Consider the following 21,173-nt stretch of genomic DNA (forward strand, 5'->3'; position numbering starts at 1 on the left):
TAGAATCATAGCAGTCAACGTTTTCCTTTTTTTAAGGGAAATTCCCTTATTCCGAATAGGATCCCTCGCAAGAAAGGGGAAAAGTTGACAGCTATGCTTAGAAAGCCAGAGGCTGACAGCTGGTGTTAGACGAGGTCAAAGAACTAAGAAATACGCAAGGACTATTTCTCAAGAGGTGTGGTTTCAATTTATTACTGATCTTAATACGAAGGATGAACCACTTCAGATTCCAGCAACCCTTCCTTCCCTCTGGATTGACTCATCGGTCACAGTCAGGACATCACTTGTAAAATCATAGAAGGAATTCCAAGGGTCATCTATTCGAACCCTCTGCAATGCAGGGATCTCAACACACGGTCTGCCATTCAATCTGAAACCAATCTTTGTCTGTGAGGTTCTTCTTTTTGCTGGTACTTCCACTCCTTTATGATGTCAGCCACGACAACAGTTCTGTAGTACTATGTTGTGATTGTTTTTGGTATAAATTTCAATAAAAATCTAAACTCACAGCATTTTTGTGCGGATTTCACCCAACAGATACACATTTGTATGCAATTCTGTCTAACACACACATTTCTGCAAAGCAATTTCCCCTTATATAAGGCATTTCTGGTACGTTATTTTCACTAACGTGTTATGCATTTTTGTACACATTGCTTGGCTGGACAACTGCAAAATTTGGAGAAGTAGAAATTTCAAAACATTCTTACTATATTGTTCTGCAAAATGAAGAGTTAGGTGAGTTCACCTTCAAGTGCAAACAGAATCTCTCTCTCTCTCTCTCTCTCTCTCTCTCTCTCTCACACACACACACACACACACACACATACACTGCCCATTCCAAGCACTAAGGTAAAGATAAAGGGACCCCTAACCATTAGGTCCATTCGTGACCAACTCGGGTTGCTGCGCTCATCTTGCTTTATTGGCCGAGGGAGCCAGCATAGAGCTTCTGGGTCATGTGTCAGCATGACAAAGCTGCTTCTGGGGAACCAGAGCAGCGCACGGAAATGCTGTTTACCTTCCTGCTGGAGCGGTACCTATTTATCTACTTGCACTTTGACGTGCTTTCGAACTGCTAGTTTGGCAGGAGCAGGGACCGAGCAACAGGAGCTCACCCCGTCGCGGGGATTCGAACCGCCGACCTTCTGATCGGCAAGCCCTAGGCTCTGAGTTTAACCCACAGCGCCACCCGCGTCCCATTCCAAGCACTAGCCATACATAAATGTTACATTAAATGTGTGGAGTCAGGACCAGAGGCAGAGAGTCCTACATCTATAGTCACCATGTTCTTTCTTTCTTTCTTTCTTTCTTTCTTTCTTTCTTTCTTTCTTTCTTTCTTTCTTTCTTGTATAAGACGACCCCCAATTTTTTACTAAAATTGCATACGGAAAAAATATGGTAGATACATCCATAAAAACACACACACAATGAAGCTTTATGGCAGAAGTTTTACTCCAGGGCTGCACACACAAATTCCATTTCTCCCAAACAATTCTGAGAACTGTAGTTTATCTTTGCATAGCTACAATTCCCAGCCCTCTTAACATATGACAGTCCCCAGGATTCTTGGTGTCTCTGTGTGAGCCTTAAATATATGGTGTGTTCCATCAACACCAGGAGAAGACCCTGTTATGATTTGTGTGTGTGTGTGTTATTGTTTATTGTGTAATTGGATTGTTTATTTTACCGAGGGCATCTCAGCTTTGCAGCAAAAGAAAAACCCAGTGTTTGACCAAAACGATAGGCTTGTCCCTGACAGAGATAGCTGAAGTGTTTGCATGGCATAAATAAGCCTGTTAAGCATAATCACAAATAACTCCCTAGAATGTCTCTTTGAAACAGTGCAAACATTATTCCATGTAGTGGATTGGGCAGTGGTTGCAATTTCCTCTATTTAGGTCATCAGCTAAGTTGGGAGCTCAAAGAGAACATGTACAGCCTGATTGGAGCTGCTTGGAGTTAGGCTTTTATATATCTATATCTATGTAAAAAGAATCGATATCAAATGCTAACTTGTTTACCAACAAGTTCTCAAAGCAGTGACATTAATTTATGTGTCTGTTTCCGCAGCAACCTCTATTTCTGATGCATGCTTTGGAAAACAATTTCTGACTTTCTGGGTCTTATATAATCTGCTTCTAGACAGGCTAAAAAAACCAAACATCAAAGGTGCCTGGAAATAATCAGCCTTGATCTCATCGCATACAGAGCCACATACAGAAAGGAAAACTTCACATCGGCATCGGGTCCCAAAAACCTCACCTATGGTTTCAGGTTTGCCCTGGTTTGATAAATGGGCATTTAGACAGGCACATAATCCACACAAGGTTGCAGGATGGTGGTTTTCTTGCTTTGCAAGGGTAACACAGAAACAGAACGAAATAAGGACACCCCCAACCCTTCAAATAATAGCCCTGTTCATATGACCATATCCAGAGACACTGGGTGGTATCCAACAGACTCTCACCGAAGATATATGCACTGCCTGCCCACCTTGAACCCAGCCAGGTTCAAGGTCCTTGTATTAATTTACAAAGCCCTAAACAATTTAGGGATGGCCTGAACCCTTACATCCCAACCCGAACACTGAAGTTGGCAAGGCTCATCTGTCAACAACAAGAGACCGAGTCTTTATTGTCATCAGCCCAGTCCTGTGGGCTACTCTGCCCACAGAGATTCAGCAGGCATCTTCTGTTTCAACTTCTCAAATGCTTGCTGAATTTTCTCTCTCTCTTCTGTCAGGCTTAGGCAGGCAATTAAGAGTACCTCTTTCCACAGTATTCACTTGTTTTCTTATTTTAACTTGTCATGGTTTTTATTGTGTGGTTTATGTACAAGTGTTGCAAACTGCTCTGGTTGCCCCCCTTCAGTATGAATTAGTGTTTGCATGTTGGCACCTGTCTGTCTCTTTTGGGGCTGAAGTCAAGCTGTTGGAAGGTTGTAGAGAACGATGCGGGAGAGACATGTTTTGTTGCAGCTGGGGAAGATGAAGGTGTCTGGTTGTGCTGCTGCAGATGCACCATGGTGTTTCTTCTCTCTATAATACACACACACACACACACACACACACACACACATATAAAACTCAGTAGATTCATTTCAAGGCGTCGCTCCTGAGAATGGCTAATGCCGAATATCACCAGACTTCCAGTCAAGATGGCGACAGGGCAGGCAGTTAGCTCTGAAGCTCCACAGAAACACAGTTTTAATTGAGTTTTAATGGGTTTTCATTTCTTTGAAAACAATTATTTCCACAACAACTTACGTTCTGGTGCTGGAGGATAGAGGTATATGTGGAATATCACCATTTCGAATCTTGCTTTTCAGCTACAGTCTTCAAAAGAAGCCCACAATGTTTATAAAAATACAACTGGTGCGCCAAGAATAACATTCTTCAAGCGAAATGAAACAAGAACCAGAAAAGCACAGTTGCCAAAACTATATGTACGGTATATACAGCTTTAAGAGCTATGGACAGGATTCACCTAAGGCACCCCACCAGCAGAAGCCCTGCTCCACCCCCAGCAACCAATTGTAGAATTGGAAAAGGTTCAGAAAAGGACAACCCAAATGACTGAGGGGACGGAAAGGTTATAGCATCTGGGGGCTTTTAGATTAGAGAAAAGACTGGCAAGAATTGATGTGATGGAAGTTTATAAAATTATGCATGGCACTGAGGAAGTGGATAGAGAAAGCTTTTTCTCCCTCCCTCCAACACTAGATGTTGAGGACATCCAATGATGCTGAATGTTGGAAGATTCAGGAGAGATAAATGAAACCGAGATTGCTTTGCTATAAGAAAAAACTGCTCCCTTTCCCTTATGGGGTAGCCAAGAGCTACACAGAGTCCTTATGTAGGTTCCCTATCAGTAGGAGAAAATAACAGAGGCCAACCCGAGAATATTGAAAAGCAAAGCAGCTAGTAAGCCTGATCTTTATTCAACTGTTGCAACAGGGTCTTCACTCACCATACGCAGGAGGGAGGAGGAACCCAGAACAATGGTGTGCAAGCCCTTCTAGAGACTTTTGAAATTGCCCACCTTGTAGCTCAAGACCACCCCCCCAAAACATCATACATACATCATAGAAGGGGTGGTCTACAGCAGAATTCCTGTCTGGCAGGAAACCTGTTAATGGGTTTACCTGGACAGCCTGACCACCCTTTTGTGATGATAAATACTTAATTCCTGAGTCCAAGTCACAGGCTCACCCTATTCATACATAAATGTGCCCTTAAGACAGGATTTGTAAGCACAGAGACAATGGGGAGGCTTTTCCCATTTCCATCCCAAATGCAGAGGAATATTTGAGGTCACTGAAAGAGTCAACATGGCTGTTTTCCTGTACTGTTTTCAGACATGTGGTTTGTGTGGACAGGCGGAGACCCCACCGAACCAGGGGTGAAACCCACGTGGAATAATGACTCAAGACAATGTGTTATGGGATTAAAATTTGGCCACAACTTTATTAAAACTTCAGATGTAGGGAGACCTTGGCTTAGGCATTGGGCGTTTATCCCTCCCAGTCTCCGGCCAGGGATCTGGGGAGCATCAGGGTTATCCAGGATATGTGGGGATTGGCTCTGGAGAATGTCTGTTCAAGCAGAGAGCCTGCCCCCCCATTTTGCCCCCATCACAGGGGAGAGCAAGGACAACCTAATGGCATCTGGCCAATGCCTCTCCTCAAAACAACCCCTTTAACGGGGAACCCTGGGATCACCTCCACAGGGGAGGCATGCGTCACTGCTTCACGCTCCCGGATATCTCCTCACTCTAGAAGCTCTGAAGCCGACCGAGAACTCCCAGGTAAGTTCTGCCCACTATTGTGTGGGCTGGGCAATCCCTCCCCTTAGCTGGCCAACTCTCTCCTGGCCACGCCTCCCCAGCTGGGATTGGGTAACTGGCAGAGCTAGGTAGCTACCTCCTGGTGTACAACAGCATATCCAGGCTGTATGGGATTGGGTATTGCGGAAGAACGATGTCAATCAACATTTGATGATCTCCTTCTACCGGTCAACAATAGAAAGAGTCCTTTCATACTGCATCACGTTGTGGTACGCTGGTTTGACATCAGCTGATAGGAAGTGCCTACAGAGGGTGGTGAATACAGCACAAGATATTATGGACTGTCCCGTGAAACCGCTGGATGAAATAGTGGAAGAACGTTGGCTCAGGAGAGTGAGGAAAATTCTCAGGGATGATTCACACCCTGGCCGGCATTTTCTTGATCTCCTGCCCTCAGGCAGAAGATATAGAAGCATGATTAGTCGCACCAACAGGGTAAAGAACAGCTTCTATCCCTGGGCTGTTAGGCTGCTGAATGAAAAGATAACAACAGGGCAACTGACTTTCGGGTTTGGTGTGTGTGTGTCAGTAAACGAGGGGAATTAAGACTAAGAGAGCTGAGACGGGGGTGCCCGTGTAATCTCACTGTATACAAGTTGTTATTGTTGTTTAGTCGTTGGGTCATGTCCGACTCTTCGTGACCCCATGGACCAGAGCACACCAGGTACTCCTGTCTTCCACTGCCTCCCCCAGTTTGGTCAAACTCATGCTGGTAGCTTCGAGAACAGTAACCAACCATCTCGTCCTCGGTCGTCCCATTCTCCTTGTGCCCTCCATCTTTCCCAACATCAGGGTCTTTTCCAGGGAGTCTTCTCTTCTCATGAGGTGGCCAAAGTCTTGGAGCCTCAGCTTCAGGATCTGTCCTTCCAGTGAGCACTCAGGGCTGATTTCCTTCAGAATGGAGAGGTTTGATCTTCTTGCAGTCCATGGGACTCTCAAGAGTCTCCTCCAGCACCATAATTCAAAAGCATCAATTCTTTGGCGATCAACCTTCTTTATACAAGTTGTACAAGTGACAATAAAGTATTTCAATTTCAATGTATGTGTTTGCCTGGTACATTTATGAACATTTATTTTATATCTTAGACCTTATAATTCTCTTTTTTTTAAATAATTTTTTATTAATTTTCCACACAAATAAAAACAAAACAGTCAACACACACAAACAAACACCAACATATAAACATGTATAATTTCAAATCTTTTTCTTTCATAACCTTACTTCTCGGACTTCCCCCTCCCTCCCCGTCTCTGCTTCCCTATTTTAAATGTATCTTCAACAACCCTTCAGATCGGTTAATTAATCACTTATTGTCTTTTAAAATTTCTTTTGATAATTAATCTATCAGTCAATTACAGCTGTAATTCCATATTTTCCTTTACCTTGACATTTCAACATTCATCAATATTGCAACAGTTCTTAAGCTTCTTAAACTTCTTCCAATCTTCTTCCACCGTCTCTTTCTCTTGGTCACGAATTCTGCCAGTCATCTCTGCCAGTCCCATATAGTCAATCACCTTCGCCTGCCATTCTTCCAGCGTGGGTAGTTCTTGTGTCTTCCAATACTTTGCCAGGAGAATCCTTGCTGCTGTGGTGGCATACATAAAGAACGTCCTATCCCTCCTTGGCACCAATTGGCCGACCATGCCCAGGAGAAATGCCTCTGGTTTCTTATGGAAAGTACATTTAAGTACCTTTTTAATTTCATTATAAATCATTTCCCAGACCTTATAATTCTCATAACAGCTTTAAAAGAGAATTGGACAGATTGGTGGAAGAGAGGGCAAAGGGAGGCTACTAGCCATGATGGGGGCACAGTTGGAGGCAGGAAGGCTTCTGAATCCCAGTTGCTGGAGACACAGGATGCTCTTGTGCTCGATTCCAGCTTGTGCGTTTCCCACAGGCATGTGGTCAGCCACCGTGAGAACCGAATGCTGGGCTAGATTGGTCCCACTGAATTACAACACAGGTTGTTTAGGGGAATTGAATTTAATCCTAAATTATATTCCGGAAACGTGGGAGATTTCAAGGGGTAAAAAAAAATGGATGCACAGTGGTACCTCAGGTTACATATGCTTCAGGTTACAGACTCCGCTAACCCAGAAATAGTGCTTCAGGTTAAGAACTTTGCTTCAGGTTGAGAGCAGAAATCGTGCTCTGGCGGCGTGGCAGCAGCGGGAGGCCCCATTAACTAAAGTGGTGCTTCAGGTTAAGAACAGTTTCAGGTTAAGTACGGACCTCCGGAACGCATTAAGTGCTTAACCTGAGGTACCACTGTACCGTGCTATATTAGAAGCAAAAAAACTTGTTTTGATGAATCGGAAGAGCCGCAAAAAGATTCCATTGAGCACATGGATTGATAATATGGACAGGTTAGCTACATGTGAACGAATTGCATGTCAACGCTAATTAAGAATGGAAAAATATGAAGAAATCTGGAATGAATATTTCAGCAATAAGGCGGATAGTGGTGGGAAGTGGGGGGAGGAGAGAGAGGTGGGAAAATATTGTTAAAAGGGTGCAGTCATAGGTATATCAGTGTATTTAAATCTGAATTGTCAAATTGTGTTATTATAATTTTTGTTGTAGTGTCTTGTACGGTGGTTGTTTGTATTGAAAAAATGATTAAATAAACTTTAAAAACCCACAAAAAAACCCCACAGGCAATCTACAACCAATTGCCCCAAGTGAAGGAATCTCAGATGCTAGCTGCTTCTTCAACTGAGCTGTTAGCAATATAGAAAGCTGCCTTATACTGAGACAGAAGGTTGGTCCAGCTAAATCAGTATTGTCTTACACTAACTGGCAGCGGGTTCTCCTGAGTTTCAGGCAGGGGCATTAACAGTCTGGCTTGGAGAAGCTGGGGCTTGAATCCATGACCTTCTGAATTTAAAGCAGTAGTACTGCCATTGAGCTGCTTCTCATCTAGTCCCCTGTCTGAGGGTGGATCTATACCAGGGGGCAAATGCTGTAAATAAGTCAGAAATTAAATCATTATAACAAAAGAAAAAGAAAACGCTATGTAAAATTGCATAGAAAAGGTTTTTGCTCTACAGCGCCATCTGGTGTTGCCTGCTTATAACGCATTAAAAAGCTGTTTTTTGGCGTGTTTTTTTTTTTACTAATGTAGCTGAGTCCTATGTGTTACTTCAAGGGAGGTGCAAGCTTTTACTCCTTCCCTGCACGATATTGATGACAGTAACAGGGAAAGAGAGTGAAACAATTTTTATCAGTGCTGACTGCAAAAAGGATTTTTATCGCCGAGCAAAAATAGTGCAAGGGCTTTTATTTTGCTTTTTGAGAGAGGGGTGCTTATTGAAAGCAGGTCTGGCAGCCTCTGGCAATTGGTAATGCAAGGAGATAAAATGCAGAGATTAAAAACGGCTTGCCAAAGAGGCGGCGATGCTAGGCACAAATTTGATGGGCTCCTGTGGTTTAGCACCCTGTGGTGCTGATAAAAATTATGGCTCCCATTTCTTTATGTGTTTAAATCATGTCCCCTTCCCCTCCCTGCTGCCGCTGCAATATGATGAAGGTTATAAAAAAAAGCATCATTGCCAGTCATGCAAGGTACATTCCACATAATTTATTAGGGTGCTTTCTGGGAGATGTTCTGAAGAGGCCAGTATCTCTGTTGAAGAGCTGCCATGCATATTCATAATCGCTTCAAAGCGGCAGATATGCAAATTGGCAGCAGAATTGCTGGCTGGTTTTTAATTAGCACGGCCAGCCGTAGATCCCAAAGGAAGCTGTGCGCTGAGCACTTGCTTTTTCTCACTACCTCCCCCCTCCCAAAGATCCATTTCTATTCGGGGGGGGCATGTGTTTAAATCATTATATGATGTATCCTCAATGAAGAACTCTGCAAATGGCAGGGCTTTGCACTTGCTGTGGCTTGTGGGGTGGGGGTGGGGGTCAATCCAGTTTGCTTTTGAAGGGAAAAATCTCTAATTAGCACTTTCGGAAACAGCATGAGAAGCAAAACACAGCCATCCTTCAAAATTTGCATGTCTCCAAATTTTGGTTCTCCAACCAACCAACATTTACAAAAATTGACATATGAAGGGGCAACGTGCATAGAAATGAATATATTTGTGAAAATAACACACAACATTGCATTCTAGTAGGGGAAATTATTGTTTTGGGGGGCGGGGGGGGTAATGCATTACAGTGGCACCTTGGTTCTCAAACGCTTTGGTACTCAAAAAACCTGGAACCCAAACACTGCAAACCCAGAAATAAGTGTTCTTCTGTTTGTGAACTTTTTTCAGAAGCCAAACATGCTCCGTTTTGAGTGTTACACTTCCAATTTGAGTGTAACACTTCAGTTTTGATTGTTAAGCTGAGGTCTGTCTGTTTTTGCTATTTATTTTGCATTTTTGTTTTTGCTGCTCTTTTGTTTTGTTTTTGTGACTGTTTGGAACCCAGTTCAGCTACTGATTGATTGATTGCGTGACTGCAGAACATGGCTTATTGCTTTCATTTTATGGATCAATGGTCTCATTAGACAGTAAAATTCATGTTAAATTTCTGTTTTAGGGGTTGTTTTTAAAAGTCTGGAACGGATTAATCAATTTTGCATTACTTTCTATGGGAAGGCACGCCTTGGTTTTGGAACACTTTGGTTTTAGAATGGACTTCCGGAACGGATTAAGTTTGAGAACCAAGGTGCCACTGTAGTCCAAAGTGTATGCAAAAATGTGTTTATTAGGTGACACTCACACTAAAATGCAGATGAATTTTCATGAGGATTAAAAATTTATACATATCTCAGATTGCTGCCAAAATGTGGTGCAATGAATCTCTGAGAGGCAAAATGAGAAATAGAGAACTGAAACTGACAGGTCTGCCCACCCCCTTCTGGGGCTGATAGGAGCTGGATCCAAAGAACATATGGAGGGCATCACATGGGCTACAGCAATTTAAACTTTTGGGCCAGAGGGAACTTTTAGATTCACCCCCCCACCAGTCTTCGCCTTCTCACCTCAGTGGCATGAAAACTACAGTAGTACCTCAGCTTACAAACTTAATTCGTTCCGGAGGTCTGTTCTTAACCCAAAACAGTTCTTAACCTGAGGTATGATTTTGCTAATGGCGCCTTCGGCTGATGCCCCGACAGTGGTGGCACGCAATTTCCATTCTCATCCTGTGGCAAAGTTCTCAACCCGAGGTACTACTTCCTGTGGGAAAGTTCAGGGATGCAGGAGAGGATATATTGTTTGATTACAGTGGTACCTCAGGTTACAGACGCTTCAGGTTACAGACTCTGCTAACCCAGAAATAGTACCTCGGGTTAAGAACACAGTTCTAGGTTCAGTTCCCTGCCTTGAATTGGAAAAAAATGGAAGTAGATGCTTCTGATTGTGGCCATTCACATAGTGCTAAACAACTGTGAAGCACTAAGCATGAACCAGGGCAATGGTTTCTTCTTCTGGCTCAATGATGAACACACAGCATCCCTGTATTAATGGAGTGGGGAACTCCAGATGTTGCTGGCATACAGCTCCCATCATCCCTGACCTGTGGGGATGATGAGTGTTGGGGGGGTGTCTAATGAAATTTACAAGGCTATAAGTCCCCCTGCTGTTTGAGCAATGTAACATGTAAACCCATGCTTAAAGGTAAAGGACCCCTGACAGTTAAGTCCAGTCGTGTATGACTCTGGGGTTGCGGCGCTCATCTCGCTTTATTGGCCGAGGGAGCCGGCGTTTGTCCACAGACAGCTTCTGGGTCATGTGGCCAGCATGACTAAGCCACTTCTGGCAAACCAGAGCAGCGGACGGAAATGCCGTTTACCTTCCCGCCGAAGCGGTACCTATTTATCTACTTGCACTTTGACGTCCTTTCGAACTGCGAGGTTGGCAGGAGCAGGGTCCAAGCAATGGGAGCTCACCCCGTCATGGGGATTCGAACCGCCGACCTTCTGATCGGCAAGCCCTAGGCTCAGTGGTTTAGACCACAGTGCCACCCATGTCCCTAAACCCATGCTTGGGTAACCTAAAATGGTTGCGCATAGTTGTATGCTTGTGTCTTTTCTTTGGGCACATTAATGCCACCCCCTTTCTGTTTTATCAAGTGAGGAGTCTTGAATCCTTTGCTTGCCAAATGAGTTTCTCCAAAGCGTGCACAGAACAAAACTGTCGACCGCATGGGATGTCCCAATAATTTCAATATAGATAGCGGATACGCAGAAAGCACACGCAATTCGTTTATACAGTGGTACCTCAGGTTACATACGCTTCAGGTTACATATGCTTCAGGTTACAGACTCCGCTAACCTATAAATAGTACCCCGGTGTAATGGTTCTAGGGGTTGCTCGTGCGTAAGTTGCCGCCACTCCTGGCTAGGTTACCTGGTTAAACCCTTTCTGTCTGGACAGCCTTTCACTTCGTGGCTGTCTCAGTCGCTGGCAGAATCCGTCAGTGGGCGTTTCTGGAACTTCTTCCAGCATAGAAGTTCTTTGACGCCAAGTCTCCTCCTACTCTCTCTGTGCGGAAGCCTTCTGCGCAGGGTGGGTGTGGGCAGCGGAGGACCCATGCTCTCCCCACTGGTCTCCGGTGAAGAGTCCTGGAGCCCCCTCGCCGATTCCCCCTTCTTCCCCCCTTCACCCCTGGTGTTACGCTGATTTCCTTCCCCAGCAGATGGGCTGCCTCTCTCCCTGCTGGGACCCTCTCCGGCATCACTCTGGAGCCTTCCCTCCGCCTCTGGCTCTGATGGCAGTTCTCTGACACCCGGGTTAAGAACTTTGCTTCAGGATGAGAACGGAAATCGTGCTCTGGCGGCACAGCGGCAGCAGGAGGCCCCAATAGCTAAAGTGGTGCTTCAGGTTAAGAACAGTTTCAGGTTAAGAATGGACCTCCGGAACTAATTAAGAACTTAACCCGAGGTACCACTGTACAACTATAATTGATAGCTTGGGACCAGATAATTTGAAAGACCACCTTCTTCGGCATTGACCCATCCACACTATTCATTCAAAGTACTATGATAACCACTTTCAGCAGTCATGGCTTCCGCCTAAGCATCTTAGGAAGCATAGTTTGTTAAGGGCGCTGAGAGACTCCTATCCCTCCCCTCCGAGCTACAATTCCCAGAGTGGCTTGGCAAGCAATCCCTCTTTCCAGGGCATGCTGAGAACTGTAGCTCGGGGAGGGAAATGGAGGGTCTCTTAACACCTCTCAGACCCCTTAGCAAACTACAGTTCCCACTTCCCAGGATTATTTTGGTTCAGTCCGAAATGGCATTATAGTGCTTTAAATGTTTGGTGCAGATGTGGGCTATGAGTCTGCCCACCCACTGGGCTCGTCACTGAAGGCCTTTCAGAACCAGTGTTGACCCAAGACATTTTTCTGTTCTTGGAAGAGGACAAGGTGATGCCTCCTGTCCATACAGAAGGAGACTGGCCTCAGAGATGAAACTTAATTCAACACTGCTGATGGTGGTGCAGCATCTTCCACCTCGACTAAGGCTTAGGGGATGCAGAGCTACCCACATCTCTGCCCTCCAACACCTTGCTGCTGCTCCCTGTCCCTCAGCATCTGTGGCCTAAGGTGGCTGCTTCACCCCACCCAATGGTAGGACCACCCTGTCTTGCTCTGGGGACTTTTGCCTTTAGAACAGAAGTGGGGGACCCTTTTCACATTTTAACATTCCGTTCTGGGTAATCTTCTAGGCCAGGGCATGAATCAAGGCAGGTGGGGAGGATGTCCCTATTTTCATTGGAGAACCGTTGGAAGGTATGGGCTGCTGAGGGGTGTAACTCAGTGTCAGGGACCGTGCTGAGGAGGGCTGAACTGAGGGAGGAATGATGGGAGCCTCCCCCTGCTCCTGATCAGAATCCTGAATCTTCCCAGGAGCAGGAGGACAGTATAGATTTGGAACAGTGGTTTCCAGAGGGGCATAGTTCAGAAGGCAGAAGCTCGGAAATACTGGATGGGGAACAGCTAGGAGAAGCAGCACTGGGAGAGAGAGGGTTACCAGACTCACTGTTGCTGAAAGACATTCATCCGCTCTCCCCAAGGTCAAGGACCGCAGATAAGGTGGCAGCACAGAAAGCACAGTGGTTGCAAGGTGTGGAAGTGAAGTGGGTGACTAGGGAGGAAGTGGGTGGAACCCTTAATTGGGAGCACCGCTATTCCTAGGACAGGGATTCTTTGTTCTCGCTCTGTGATCATTAAAATTTCTAACTGGTAAGAGACTCCTTTCACTTTGTTCTACTTATTTATGGTCAAAGTGGGGGACGAAGCCAAGTCACTGAAGCCTGACACTCAGGAGGGTGTATGGCCTGGGAAGAGTCAAGACAGAGATGCCTGGGAGTGGGTACATTTGGCCCCCAGGCCTGAGGTTCCCCATCTCGGCTTCAGAGGTTCGGCTGGCTGGGACCCATGACAGAATCTTCTCAGTAGTGATGCCAAGGTTGTGATGCTCCTTCCTCTGAGAAGCCTAGCTGGCTCCTTCTTTCTTCAGGTGCCTGAAAGTTGTTTTTCCTCCTGCTGTTGTGGTTTGTTTTGCTGAAGCTCCTAAATCTTTTCGTTTTCTGTCACCAGTGTTATTTAATTGTGTATTGAGGGCCTCGTTGCAGAAAAGGGAGTGGATTTATAATTTATAGTTAAATATATAGAACACACCCCAATTATTAAGCAGAGAGGACCCCCTATTTTGATTCCAGACTCTAAAAGAAACACAACCCCTAATTTGTCCCTATTTTGCTGGGGATGGGGGAAAAAAATTATTAGTGAGGAGACTGCTTTCTGAAAAATGTCCAGTATAGTTGTTGGGTTTCTTCAGTCCCCACTGCTAGCTCTCCAGATTTGAAATCTCCCAAGTTCGCTAGAGGCCTTCTGACCTTAGTGCGCATGCATGTGGATGCAAGCGCATGAGCAGTACAGTGCCATGTAGTGTGCATGCTGCAGCTGGCGAGATTTTCTACATACAGTAATCAACCATGGAACTTGACTATTGTGGAGTAAATTAATGCAACACGCAGGAGGGAGTTAAGAGCTTTGAACCACGTACTTGGTGTCAAATGTGGCGTAGATTCCCAGTACACAAGACCAATGATCTGATACATGCATGCGTATATTCCATACAGAAAGGGTGTTCAGGGTTTTTTTCCCTTCATTCTTTGACATGAATGGAGGCAGCTCTTACACCTGTAGTAAAACTGTTACTGTGAAGTTTATGATCTACATGCCACAAAATTCAGTAGTGAGAAACCACGGCCCATCACAATGGGAACAAACCTGTGCAAGCCTTGGGCTTGTGTACACTGCCCCTCTTCTCTGCCCCAAAGGAATTTTCAGTTAAAAAAATAATTAACTGCAGGTTACTGACACATTGGGACTCAAAAGTGTGATTAATCCTAGCTACGGATTTCAGAAACAAGGAATCTTCAGAACAAGCTGGGATGCTTCAAACAAACCACATAGGATTAGCCACGGTTTGCTGGGTTCGGCCGACGTGACAAGCCATGGTTTATAAGAAAGTGGAAGCCATCCTTCTGAGCTCCTTTGTGGCTGTGCTGGAGGAGAGGAGTTGGCAAGCGCATGAGCCATTGGCTGAAATAACCATTGAGAATGGACATCTTCCTTGGGTGCATCATGTTGTGGCGAGGTAACATGGGGCTCCCTCCTGTCGACTTGGGTCTCTATTTATTCTTTATTCCTAATCCTTTTTACTAACAAGAGCATATAAATAAACACAATGAAATACAGCTGGAAAACCTCATCTGGTAGCACTTTATAATAAATGGACATGAATTAATACTAAATTACAATGAATTTTCTATGAAATTACATATTACATTCATGCCATATCAGTATCCAAAAAAACGGGAGCTTTCCTGCCCACTGATATTCCAATACATTCCCAAGGAATTATCATTGATTCAACCCTTAATGTAAAGCGATTTATCAAACCTCTCAACTCCTCTAAGAGCCAAAAGAAGGGGCAAGCTGAAAAACTGTGCTTCGTGAGGGAAGAATTGGAAGAGACAAATAAAGCTTTAATGGGTAATCAAAACATTAAAATTGGGGGTGGGGGAATTGTTTTGTCTCGGAAGTTTGTGGTTTGTTCGGCTGACACACTGAGGAAAGGAGTGTGGACCATTTGCAAGGATTTGCGTGTGGCAGGGCAGATTGTGCCTTGCTAGGAAGGAAGACGAACCCCTAACTTTGGAACAGTGAGCTTCATTGCAATGACAGCATAGGAAAAAACAACCCCATAACAGATTGCTAGGATAACACAGATTATAAATAAGATTATTGGGGTCCTACAACTCTGTTGAAACAGCAGCTCCCTCCTCCCAGGAAAAATACATTCATTTCAGGGACATTTGACCACCAGATAATCCAGAGGTCCACAAACTGTTGTTCACAAGCTGACAATCCAATTTTTTTTTGTACACTGGAGACATTTTCCTGAGCACAATGTACAAAACAAAATAATAAGTTAAGTGAAGATAGGGGCAATGATAACTTAGGAGCTTTCTCTTGGAGCCCTCTTCCATTTAGTACTGGGAAGTGAATGGAAAGACTGAGTGTGAAAGTTAATTTTCCATTCTGAGAAATTCGCCCCTCCTAGATTATCATTTTCAACATGGCTTCAAGTGACCATAAAAAAAACTCAACACATTGGAGAGCTTGTTGGGTGCAGGCTCCAAGCACCTAGTGGGGCATTTGCTACCTTTTGATAATGTGGGGAAATGGAGGACAACAAAACCAAGGAGTAGAAAGAACTGGGCTGGCCTCAAGGGTTGGCATAACTGGGCAAAAGTCTACAGCCTCACAGCCAATCCTGGGAGCTTCCTGGCCATGTGAAATTTTCCTCCTTGCTTGTGTTAATTCATTTGCTGTCTCTGAGTGCTGAATGGAGTGAGGAGGACCAGTAAAATCTACATCCCTTGCTGCCTTTCCATGGGAGGTGGGCCCAAAGAGAAAAAAGCAAGCATATGGGCAAGGGTAGCTGTGGCAAGGAGCACGGACACCCACTCTGGTAGGGGGCCTGTTGAAATAACATTGCCCAAGGGCTCCCCCAAACCTGGACCCAACCCTGACCAGCCCCCTACGTGGTTGGAGCCAACGTACAGTTCTTTAGTAGCCATCCTGAGGTTTCTGGCCTTTCTGATTGGTCTGGGTTGCAGGGAGACTTCAACTCCCATGAGCCACAACCAGCATGGCCAATGGCCAGGAATTATGGGAGCTGTAGCCTGAAGCAACATTGGCTTCTTCCTGGTTGAGGTTGATTTGCATTGGTGCCTGCAGAAGTCACGTTGCACATGCTGTTCCATTAAGCATTCTGATTATTTCTGCCCAATGCTGCATTAGAAGTTACAGTGCATGTATTTGCCAGGGAGAAAGTCTCACTGAGCTAAGTATGTGGGGCTTACTTCTGAGAAAGGATTTAGGATTGGTGGTGCAGGATATTGGGTATGCACTGGGCGTACACTGACTACATTTCCTCCTTTCCTGGAGAAACCAGCCTGTGTTCCACCCTTGCCTCCTTTTGACCTCACTGCCGATGAGTGTGATGGAACGCTCTGACCCAGGGCTGGTGCAACAGTACTGCATGCACGAATCTCAAAATGCAAAGCCTCCTTGGCTACGAGTTGTGCACTCCCCCCCTGAAGTGCATGTTCAAATGTCATGCTCATTGAATGATCAGACGCACCATTTTCTGGTTTGGGAGTGTCTACGCTCCCTAGGAGGAAAGTGCAATCTGCTGTATGTCTCTCTATGGCGGAAGTATCACAGGGGCTGGCTCCATGCGCAAATTTCTTTGCTGGCCTTAGGACTGCACCTGCTATTGGAGGAGCTTGCATGCATGCATGCATGCATGCATGCGCTTTGCATGTGTTTAGGCTGAAGTGGGCATGTGCTGCTTGATGGCGAACTCCACCAGATTTAGGCAAACTTAACAGCTGCACTTCTAGGAACGCTTGTTGGAATTAAAAGCGGCTGTTTATTGACTTACGGGCCACACTCATGAGTTTTAAGCGGCAAGAAAAAAGAGCTTCAGAGACCAACAAGGCATTCTTATGGTTAGTGCTTATATCAACATGGAAGTTGCTTTAAAGCTCTGCCACCACAAGGTGAGCTGTTCATGCATGGTGGATCCCCTCTTCGCCTGGGTGACAAATGGCTAAAAAAAAAAAAAGATTACTGCAGCAGGATGGAAAACACAGGACAATCCACATTTGTGAGCTACTGTGTGCCTCGTGTGGAGAGATTCAAAGAAAAGTCTGCCCAAAGGCAGTGAGTGATGGTGGTCAATGGGGGGCAGCTATTTTTCATCTTATCCTGATCCTGAATGTATAAAACGCATCCAGTTGGGTGTTGTGCCTGGGAGACCTTTTCATTTGGAGGTTCTGGAGGTGGCAGAGACACAGGTGGTCAAAGGTGACGACAGGTGACGAGTTCCAGGGAAATGAGATTGTGAAAGAGGCATTTATCTCACCATCTGGAGAGCAGTTCCACTAAGCTCCAGAAAATCTCTTCTTTGCTCATTAACCTGTGAATTCTCCAAGCCACTTTTTGCTTGGCCTGTGAACCTGTAAACGTTTGGAAATCTGAGCCTGCTCATATTCAACCAATGCAAAAAGCCATAATGGTTACATCTCAATTTATGATCCTCTAAACAATTAACATAATTATTCAGGGGCATTCTCTTTTTTTTTGGGGGGGGGTTGTTGACTTCCTGTAAGCATCCTGTAAGCAGGGAATCAAACCAGGCATGTTACTATTATGACATTTCCATTCAGAGGGCTAAAACCTTTCATCTCCCCTACCCAAATGGTTCAGATGGCAGTGTGGTATCCATTTCTCAAATTAACCACAATGTGGCTCTCTCCACATGCCTTGGGATCTGGCCCACTGAAATCCTGAAGACTTGATATCCATTTCTTCAGAACTAACCAGGAATCTACCTGGGTCCAGCATTAAACTCTCGCTCAACGTCCAGTCGTGTGGTTGTTGGTTTTTTTGCAAATTTGCAAACTTGTTTTTTTTCCCTACATCTAGATATTTATAATCATTACAGTCTTTTAGTTTCTTTTTGTAAAAACCATCAATCTCTTCTCTCTCTCTCTCTTTGCATCTATAAATCTCTCATAAAAGCCGTGAAAATGAAAACAGACTTGCCTCTCAATTGCATGTCACCAAAAGGCTTTGCATTAGAACATCCATAAAACATTCAGTCGTACAGAAAACAGCTTACCCTAAAAACACTTTTTGTTGTTATTATCAAAAACAAAGGGGAAAAAAGAAGAAATGAACTGGCCACAATATGTGCCTTGTAAACGTGTCTCCTTCACTTAAATAATCACTTTGCACATTCGGCAGGTCTCTTAAATGTGCATCATTCGTGCCTGCTCCTGCAACTGAAAGCAGGTGAGCCGGACTCGGGGTAAGGGCATTGTCGTTGAATGATCTCTTTAAAGGGGTGCAGGGCTTGTACGTGAAAGTTCAGGCTCTCTTCTCAGGCCAATGATTTAGGCAAGCAGCCAGGTTTCTCAGGAGGCGTATGCTTCACCACTGACCAGGGTCCTTTACTCAAGCGAGTCACTGTGCTCCAAGCCAAGGTCGCTAACATTTGTTGTCTGGAGTTCCTCGGTCTCTTCCTCCAGCTCCTCCTCTTCCTCTTCCTCCTCCTCCTCCTCTTCCATCTCGTCGTCCTCCTCATCTTCTGTCCCGTCAAGTGAGTCATCATGAGCCACTGCCATCATAGCCTGCTGCATAGCAATGGTGGCGTTATCAGAGGAGAGGGATTGCAGGTTGTCCATGTTTATAGAGCCTAGAACGAAAAAGCAAACAGCTGATATGGCGCACGGGCAAGAGCTCCGCTTATGGTACCACTACCGGGGCAGTGCATTAAATTAACCTCACTGAATTGTTTGAGGGTAAAATTGAGGCGAACTGTTGCCCGTGCTGAAGGAAATTGGCTTTCTTCAGTCCTGTTATGGGCACCTAGTTATTAGGGGGTGAAATAAAGGGGGAAAAATTTATCCCCCCCCCAGGTCCAGGAGCGGCGGCAAGATTGCATGCAACCTCGCCGCCGCTCCCGGAGCTTGAAGGGCTGGGGGCGGGGAAGCCCGAACTTCCCCCGACCCCAGCCCCCAGAACAGACAGCTATCCGCAAGCCTTCGGAGCACAGCGGGAACTCCCACCGCTCTCAGAAGGCTTGCGTATGGCTGCCTGAAGCCTGTCGAGCGCAGCGGGAGTTGGCACATTGCTCGCCAGGCTGCAGGCTGCTGTCTGTAAGCCTTCGGAGCACTCTTTTGCACACTTTTTGTGCGCAGCAAAAGCCTGCATTCGCTCCATAGGACGCACACACATTTCCCTTTCATTTTTGGAGGGGAAGAAGTGCGTCCTATAGAGAGAAAAATACGGTATTTCTATACTGCCATATAATAAAATATCAGTGTTAAAACATAAAACACCATTTGAAAAATGCATATACAGTAACACCTCGGCTTACGTTACCCTTGGGTAATGTAAACTTCAGGTTGCGAAAGTGGCAAACCTGGAAGTGTTTTGCCGTGCGTGCATGTGGAGAAGCGCTCTACCGCGCCACGTGCATGTGCAGAAGCGGTCTGCTGCTGTGCGCACATGCACAGAAGCAGTCCTTCCTGTTGCGGAAACCTCGGGATCCAACCAGAGCTCTGGGATGGATCCTGTCCGCAACTGGAGGTAGCAGTGTAATCAAAATAAAAAATCAACAGCTGCATAAGAAGGTCTTCAAGAGACTCCAGAATGTCAAAAGTGAGGACACCTGCCAAATCTCTGCTGGAAGAGTGTTCCACCAGCATGGGACTGGTGACTCTTGGTTTCTAGTTGAGGTAAATTGGGCCTCTGTAACTCAGGGGATAACTTACAGTGCTCCTTTGGGTGATCTTAGTGATTAAGCTGGAACATATGATCTCAGGCAGTTCTTAAGGTATCCTGGACCCAAGTTGTTCAGGGCTTTGAATATCAACACAAGAACCTTGGGTCTGGCCTGGTACTATACAGGCAGCCAAGTAAAGCTGTCTCATGCTGTCATCTGTTGGCATTCTGCACTAGCTGGAGCTTCCAGACCAGACCCAAGGGCAGCCCCACGTAAAGTGCATAGCAGCCATGCCCTGTACATGGACTTGGGGCAGGGGAGGGGCTCTGTTCATCTTAACACCCAAGAGGCTTTGTAGAGAAGGGGGTGGTCTTTCAGATATTTGGGATCTAAGTTGTTTAGAGCTTTCAACGCTAGCTTCAAATTATCGGAACAGCAGGAAATGAAGCGCTGGCAAAGAGAAAAAGTGCAAAATCAGACTCAAAAAAGTCAGAGACAGAGAAAGCTTATATAATATATCTAAGTAGTTCACCTTTGAAATGGCCAGAATCAACAGCAGGCATAGGCAACCTCAGCCTCCCAGATGTTTTGGGACTACAATTCCCATCATCCCTGGCCACTGGTCCTGTTAGCTAGGGATCATGGGAGTTGTAGTCCCAAAACATCTGGAGGGCCAAGGTTGCCTATGCCTGGTCAACAGAATCAAAAAGCCAACTGAGCCATACATTAAATTCTTACCATCAGGGTTAGTACCGGGATTGCCTCCTTGTTGCTGCAGTACTCCAGCCGCAATGGAGTTGGGCCAAAATCTCTGCGTAGGCCGGTGCTGGGATTTGATCTTCTTGGCTTTGGGGGCAGGGTCTGGGTTGCTTGCATCAAGCATGGGCTGCAGGATACGTCGCCGGGCATTGATAAACCTTCCCACAAGAAGGGAAAAAACCAGAATGAATGGATGCATTTATTTACGTATTTGGACCATCTGCATGTTAAGTGGCATCATTTTAAAAAAAGAAAGACTTCTACAGTTCTATTTCTTGTACAACTTGGGACAAGGTTACTTGTGAGATTGCCTTACTCCATATAGGTAAAAAAGGTAAAGGACCTCTCCTGGTCTGCCCTGCAGAGGACCTTAAGGTCCATGAACAACCATAGTTTAGAGGTCCCAGGGCCTTAGGAAGTCATACTATCCTCCACCAGGGCCAGGGCCTTTTCAGTGATTGCTCCGGCCTGGTGGAATGCTCTGTCCCATGAGACAAGGGCCCTTCAGGATTTAACCTCCTTCCGTTGAGCCTGTAAGACAGAGCTATTCCGCCTGGCCTTTAATTTGAATTCAGCCTGATCTTTTATTTCCCGTCCCGTCCCATCCCTTCCCTTCTCTTCTGTTCTCTTCCCTCCCCCTCTCCTTTTATGAAGATCACCCGCTCTGAGACCCCACAGCTAATTCTCCCCTGGTCTCTTTGCTGGCCCAAGTAGGACCAATTCAGCCAGCTAGCCCTGGGGGTTA

The 21,173-nt window shown here is 45.5% G+C and overlaps 1 protein-coding gene across 6 annotated transcripts in view; it reads right to left on the reverse strand.

Annotated features, from left to right (window-relative positions):
• Positions 1-14,559: 14,559 nt before the first annotated feature.
• Positions 14,560-21,173, reverse strand: part of PKNOX2 (PBX/knotted 1 homeobox 2) — a 438,447-nt gene continuing 431,833 nt past the window's right edge. For all 6 annotated transcript variants that reach the window (XM_083713657.1, XM_083713654.1, XM_083713659.1 and 3 more), the window contains 2 exons: positions 20,408-20,586; positions 14,560-18,637 (listed from right to left, as the gene is read on the reverse strand). In XM_083713657.1, coding sequence (XP_083569783.1) covers positions 18,393-18,637; positions 20,408-20,586 — 424 coding nt within the window. In that variant the 3' untranslated portion in view covers positions 14,560-18,392. The remainder of the gene's footprint in view (positions 18,638-20,407; positions 20,587-21,173) is intronic.

The sequence above is a fragment of the Podarcis gaigeae genome (genome assembly GCF_964106915.1).
Source record: "Podarcis gaigeae genome assembly, chromosome: 15".
In the NCBI taxonomy this organism is placed as follows: domain Eukaryota; kingdom Metazoa; phylum Chordata; class Lepidosauria; order Squamata; family Lacertidae; genus Podarcis; species Podarcis gaigeae.